Genomic DNA, 7,493 nt, shown 5'->3' on the forward strand with positions numbered 1-7,493 from the left:
CACATAACTGAACCCCTGGTGGTAACTGATGTGAGGTTGTAGTGTGTATCCTTCCAGACTTCTTTATCTACACACATAATATCAAGACATGCTCTTCTCATACAAGCATTTACTCTACAACTGGCTTATTGTCTCAACATATATTCCCTGTATTATCACATGTAGATCAAACAGGTGTAGAAGAGCTCTATGCTTTTCTTGGCAAGGATGTATCAGTGTCCTTGACCATTTCCACAGACAGACATAAAGGTTGTTGGTATTTTTTTTCCCTAAGACAAACTTTTTAGTGACTATCACTGAATACACACACACACACACACACACACACACACACACACCTCACATACCACATACTTGTATGACTACTTCTGTCACATAAATTCCTCCAAGTATTACTGGTAAAATGATATCTTGATTTGAGGATAGCAAGCTATCATGGTCATGGCAACCCAGTTAAATAAATAAGATTTTAAATCCAATACTGAGGCCATAGGAAAGAAGGATCCAGCCAGGAAATGGAACACTATGGCTGAGCCAGCAAAGTCCTGAGACTCTTGACCATCCTTGTGAAGGAATCCTTACAATCACCTGGGTGGATGGGGGCAGGTGTGAACTGCCAGTTCTTCTGCCCTCAAGCCAGTCAGAGGTCCCCATCTGCATCCAAGTCTGCACAGCCTGTCTCTGACAACAGATCATCTGGAGGCCAGAATTAAATTTGTGGGATATAAAGCAAAGAAACTGAGGCATACAACTAATTCAGAAAGAGAAAGAAGGACACTGAAGAGACAAAACTATTTTTCTTTAAAACACAGATTTACCTTTTGCATAATGTAGTGAAATGGCACTGGATTTCATAGTGATCCCTCGAACCTGTTCATCTTCTCTGCTGTCCATGTACCTTAACTGTAAAAATGCAACATACACATCCTTACTTCCCAAGGAATTAAAATGTTAACATCAAAATGGACTGAGTTGGGACTTTTGCTTTAAACACATAATTTTTAAACTAAAAGCCCTTTGTCTTCTTTTTAAAGTGGGGAAGGGTTGGAGAACTATCCAGATGTGTTCCAGTACCACACATTCATACAGAAAGTAGCATGCGGGGGAATTCCTTCTACTCATGCAGAGCAGAGCCTGTCTTTCCCTACTCATACAAAATCCAAGCAAAGACTGAAACAGAAGCTCTCTAGAAGCATGAGAAGCCTTCACTCCTTTCCCCAAATTAGCAGATTTTACACACATTTTTAAAAACAGAATGGCATGATGGACGATATTTATATCACCAGTTAGCTGATGGCGTTCAGTGTTAATGCCATGAACAAGGGCCCACGTCTTTTTCTCTGGGCTACACGGTGCATCAACACTGACGGGACTTCACATACACGGCGACCACCTCCTTGTACCCCTCAGACCTACGTGCCTAACTTCCTAACTCCGTCTCCAGGACCACCTTCCTTTGCCCTACCTTACTTCTCTCCACTGTTACTCCTTTGAAAAATTCTTCACTTTTACATTTACTCCTTTCAATCAAAAGCCTTAGGGAAAATGTACTGATGTGGCATTGCCACATTTATTCATCCCACATTAATTCCTTAATCTTCCAACAGCCTTCCCACCCCGCAGCTCTGGCAAAACCAAATGCCTAAAAGCTACCAATGACTTCTGGTCATACACGATAATCCTTTTTAACATTCAATCTTTCTGATTCAGTGTGGCATTAGACAGACATAGCTACTGACCCTCGTGTGCAGGTGTGTACACATGGGCACATGAGATTCTTCGAGGAGTCTGAAATCTCCTAGCTCCCTTCCTATCTCCTGAGATGGTAGTGCCGGCTCCCCTTCACCTCTCTGAACTCTGAGGTCTTCCTCCAAAGTCTCAGGCCCTGGTCATTCTTCTACATGTGTGTATTTTTAAGTACTGAGTTGATATAAAACATACACAGCAAAAAGAATAACACAGTGAACATCAGTGTGTGTGCCATTCTATTGAAGAAAGAAAAAAAAAAATGTTAACGTCCCTCTACGCCCCGGCTCAGAGGCAACCACTATCCTAAATTTTACCTTGTTCATTCATTTGCTTTATAATTTTTAAAAATGAGTATATCACTAAGCAATATATATTTTAGAGCTGCAGGTTTTAAGCCTCATACAAGTGGAATCACACTTTCTATACCTACATATCACATACATACATACACACACATGTACACATATGTACATACATGCACCACACATACACATATGGTACTATCACTTTATCTCTGCTCAAATTCAGATTCCTGAGATTCATCCATACTGACAGATACAGTCATAATTCATTCAGTAGGACTGAACTACACAAATCCATCACGCCTTGTTCATCCATGCTGTTCGTGATGGGACAAGTAGACTGATTCTAGTTTTTCTAACTAACCCTGAGCTGTCATTAACAGATGGCTGTCTGTCTCTTGGTAGACTACCCAGGAGTGGTATTTCTGAGTTATTAAATGCACCCATCTTCTACGTTACTAGCTATTTCCACAGTTTTCTGAAAAGACTGTACTGTTCTGCACTCTAAAGAGTGGATCAGTGCCTCTCCTGCTTGGCCACCTCGGCAACACTTGAAATGGTCAGGCTGTTTTTTAAAACAGATGGATGATAATATTTTTCTAATTTACATCTCTCCAATTATCAACAGGGTTGAGTATCCTATGAGTTTACTGTGAGTTTCTTGCTCAAGATGTTTGTCCATCTTTTTAATGGTTGTATTACAGATTTCTTGTTTTAGATTGAGTTATTAATAGCCTTTGAATACTAGACCTTTATCAATTATGTGTCATTATTTTCTTCCAGTTAACAGGCTTGTCTTTTCCCTCTCTTTACGGTGTCTCCTGAAAAATAGATGTTCTTAAGTTTTAATGTAGTTGAGTTGATCAAACACACGTAATGGTATGTACTTCTGTCTTCTATAAATCTTCTCTTAAGGTCATAAAAGTATTGCCCTACATTATTTTCTACAAGTTTTATAATTTTGCCTCTCACATGAGTATTTTAATTACATGCTACTAGTATGTAATTACATGCTACTCTACAGGTAGAGGTCCAATTTTATCTATTTTCCACATATAAACCAACCATCTAAGGACAACGTATGAGGAAGCTCATCTTTTCCCTCCAGATCAGAAATGCCAGCTCTGTGATAAATTAGGATCCCTGTTTCTAGGCCTGCTATTCTGGGCCATGAGTCAATTTTATCCCTCAGCCAACTGCAATCTACAAGCTGTTGTAGGTTCATAGTAAGTCTTGTTATCTAGTAAGACACAGTGCACATCCCACTCTTTTTCAGATGTGTCTTGGCTATTACTGGCCCTTTGTTCTCCTGCATGATTTTAGAAAAAGTGTATCATACTCAAATTTTTAAAAAGCTGAAATTTTTACAAGAATTGCTTATAGATCAACATGAAAAAATACTGAGTCCAACAACTTGTGAACATGATCTAGCTATTTATTTACATTTTCTCCAGTGTCTCACAGGTACAGGTACATCTTTTATGCTACGTAAGTATTATATTTTCTGCTTATTGCTCATGTATACTCTTTTCAATGACTTTTATATCCTGAAATTTGCTAAATTCTTATTAATATCCTACCAGTTTATCTGTATACTTTTCTGAGTTCTCTACAAAGTCATACCATCTTTTCTAGAACACTTATTATTTATTTATTTATTTATTTTGCTTTATTGTTGCAGCAGAACCTCCAGGGCGGTGTAGAGCAGAAGCTGTAACACAATGAGCAGAAAGGAAAAAGAGCACCCTGCCTTATTCCTTAATATAAATGCAAAAATGTCAACACTTCATCACTAAGGGTGCAGGACTTTTTGTAAATACTGTCAGATTGTGGAAATTCCTTCTATGCCTACTTTGCTAAGAGGTTTCATCAAAAAGGATGTTAAATTCTATGTTTCCTACATCTACTGAAATGACCATGACTTTCTTACCTTTAATCTGTTAATATGATGAAATGTGTTAAACCAATCTTCAAGTCTCTGCAATAAACTCTATTTAGTTATGAAAAACTAGCTTTTTATACAATTCCAGGTTCTGTTTCTTAATAATGATTACAACTCTTGTATCACCCATCACAACAGCTGTCATAAGATTTTCCCATCCTGTATTATCCTTGCTGACTTCGGGGATCAAGGTGATGTCATTGTCTGGGGAGCTGGAGAGTACTCCCTGCCTCCTCTCTCCTGTGATATCGAATGGTTCAGGTAGAGCTAGAGCATGTGTTCCCTCAATGTCTGGTAGAATGAGAGTTAAACCATGCGGACTTTTTCTTTGTGGAAAGATTTCTGCCAACAAATCCTGTTTCTTGAATGACTGCTTTCTCTCTTCCTGACCTCACTGTGGTGAGTCCCAGCTCTCCATCTTTAAGTCTGTTGCTGGGCAGCGCGGCTCATCATGTCCCACTCGCGCCTTCCCCATCCCTGCAGCACTTCCTTTCCTAGCAACTTGCACCTTTTTCCTCCTTCCTTTCCTTCTTGATCAGTTTCACTAGCTATTTATCACTCTTGTTAAAAGATAACCAGAAATTATATTGCTAATATTTTTCAATAGACTATCTTTCTAGAGAAATTTTAAGTCCACGGAACAACAGATCAGAGAGTAGAGTCTCGCAAACACCACCCCTAACACTCACACGTTTCCGTATTATTCACACCGTGTGTTAGTGTTAGCGGGTAGGTTACATGTAATGAACCAGTACTGATAGGTGACTAGGAACCAAAGTCCCTTGTTTACATCAGAGTTCGCTCTTTACATGTGTGATGACCTGTGTCCACCATTACCAACCATATGTGCTGGTTATATTAATCTTTTCCAAGAACTAACTTCAGCTTCATCGATCTTTTCTATAAAATATTTGTTTTCCACTTCATTAATGTATGCTTTATTATTTGTTTCCAGCTACTTACTTTACAGGTATCTCGTGCTTTTCTAACTTCTCAGGTGGAGGAAACACAAGCACTTGCTCATCTTGCTCAGCCTGGTTTCCTCGGCCCTCTGTGCACCACCTGCCTCCTCTAGCTACTTTTCAATTCATTTCTACTTCTCTACTTCCTCTCCTCTCCCATCACTTGATAAATTTTGCTGATTGCGTCCTAAATGCATTAAGGGAAGGAATATCTCCATTTCCCTACTGCCAGTAACTTATTCTATGTCCTCCTACTCACGGCTGAAAACAAACAGCTCTTTAATTTCATTTTCCAAAACAGTCCTTTCACCATGACTCTCAGACTTCAGAAGCCCCCCCTTGGTACTCAAGTCAGCCTTCAGGTTCTTCTCTGATCCGTTACACTCTCTCCACCAGCACTCTTCCTCCCCCAGGGGTCTCTGGGCAAGTGTTCCTCTCAGATCAAGCACAACACACCAATTAGCCTTGATGCATTTTATCCCCCCTATCTCCCCACCTGACAGTTTCTCCGTCTTCTCTTCAAAACACAATTCATCCCCATGAAGAATCTCATCCTCTGTGAAATCTTCCACAATTGTGCCAGGCTCTCATTAGACTTGTTGCAAAAACTCATTTTGGCATTTATAAAATATTCATAAAAGGCCATATAAAAAGAACTTTTCTCAACATCTATTTAATCCTGCTAAATAGCTTAGCAGCTTCTTAGACTCACAAATTGTGCTTTATACTTTTTTAGGATCTCTAAGAACACATCACATTGTAGACAGCTAACATTTATTGAAAGGCAACAAGTATTTATCAAATAAAACAACTTACCTTGCCTGCGAGGCGGCTAGAAATGATTCCATTGCTGGATATAAGACAGTCAGCTAGAGTAGTTTTTCCTGTTAAGATAACAATATTAATTCAAATCGATTTCTTTTTCTAAAGAGGAAAGGAGATGCACTGCATCCTCAGAGTTAACTTCTGACCATGAGAACTGGTTTCACAAAGATTTCCTATTTACCTATAGTGAGTGAAGCAAGACCTAATGAGCATTTAGACTTCTGAACAGAATACCATCTGGAAGGACACAGACACTAGCGCTCAAAGTGCTGTAATTTCTATCTCCACTCCTAGGGATTGCATCACCCTCACCTGAAAAGTTGTCAAGCAACTTTTCCCCAGCGTAGAACTTTCAGTAATGGAGGCATCATGTACAGAGTCAAATGCAGACCCCTAGGTGATGAGACAAACCATCATGCCAATCAAAAGACAGAACATCTTACAAACATTTGCAGAGTTAGAATAATCGGTCTTACAAGAATTTCACCTAGTTTATCATAATTATTTTTTTCTTTTTAGTTTATCATAATTATTAATCATCTGATATCCCTAACACTGACCATGCTATTAATTTAAACTCTTGACAGCTCAGAATGACAAAACAATAGCAGAGCGCTCATTTTTGTCTCTGAATGGCAGACTGGGTAAACCACCACCAAGAAACAAGAGAATATAATCTTCCGCCACATGTCCCCACAGATGGCCTCATCTGGTATTTGCGGGTTAAAGTGTCTTAAGAAAATACTTACTTTGCAAAGAAATTCAGGAAATTGGCTCTTAGTCCTATAGTGAGCAAGCCCATGGAGGGCATCAGCTACCCTGCAGCTACTCCCAAAGCTACTTGCAATCCATACTAAACCTAGGGATCTACTCTGTAATAAAAAAGTCTTGGTATATTCAAGTACATGCAATTTCATAAAAGATTTTATGAAGTCTACACAATTTAAAGTGGTATAAACAGATAACTCTGTTTAAAGAACACTGCTTACATAGTTACTGCAGCTGGACTGAAGCAGCAAAAGGAGGGTCTTGTCTTTAAGACAAACAAGTCCTAAAACTCTAAAACTTTCAGCAAAGCAATGGAATCTGTTAACAGTACAAACCAGAAAGCAATCTTGGGAGCACTGAAGAGCTTTAACAATGTGTTGTCCACTTGGCACATGCATCTTATGTGTTAGCACAATCCTAGAGCATCACTTGTCTACTATTCAGTGGAGTAAAATTTATTCTTAGGATGGCAAGCATGTATCCCCTAGAGTGTTAAGCACCCAGAAAGCACTATCTTTCAGCACTCTGCTACATTCCTAGGGCCAGACACCACTGACCTGCCATGTGATTTAATTCACAAAGCAAAAGAAAAAATACTTTTATCAAACCTCTCATCCTCAACGTGTGAGCAAATTATAAGAACTCCTAGGGCAGGGGTCAGTGACTGGACCTGTACACAATGCTCATGCTCAGCTGGCTTCACCTACATAGTGACCCACTACTTCTCCTCCCAGTTCCCACACTACTGCCTTTCAGCTACTACACCAGTGGCAACAGTCACCTCACTACTGTCTGCCTTCAGTGCATACTGAATACTTCCCCCAGACTCATCTTTCTAATGTGCTGATTACAACACCCCTGCTTTGTTTTGTTCTCCCAGTGGCTCCCTACTACCTAAGAATAAATGTTAATGATCATCTTCACAATAAAGTGCGTACTTGCCAA

General features: G+C 39.5%; 1 protein-coding gene across 2 annotated transcripts in view; it reads right to left on the bottom strand.

The window, feature by feature from the left end:
• The window catches only part of EFL1 (elongation factor like GTPase 1), a 118,342-nt gene that overhangs the window by 108,741 nt on the left and 2,108 nt on the right, over nt 1–7,493 (bottom strand). For both annotated transcript variants that reach the window (XM_055326281.1, XM_055326280.1), the window contains exons 3-4: nt 5,772–5,839; nt 819–903 (exon numbers count right to left, since the gene is read on the bottom strand). In XM_055326281.1, the coding sequence (XP_055182256.1) occupies nt 819–903; nt 5,772–5,839 (153 nt within the window). The remainder of the gene's footprint in view (nt 1–818; nt 904–5,771; nt 5,840–7,493) is intronic.

Source organism: Nyctereutes procyonoides, unplaced genomic scaffold, assembly GCF_905146905.1.
Source record: "Nyctereutes procyonoides isolate TBG_1078 unplaced genomic scaffold, NYPRO_anot_genome, whole genome shotgun sequence".
NCBI lineage: Eukaryota > Metazoa > Chordata > Mammalia > Carnivora > Canidae > Nyctereutes > Nyctereutes procyonoides.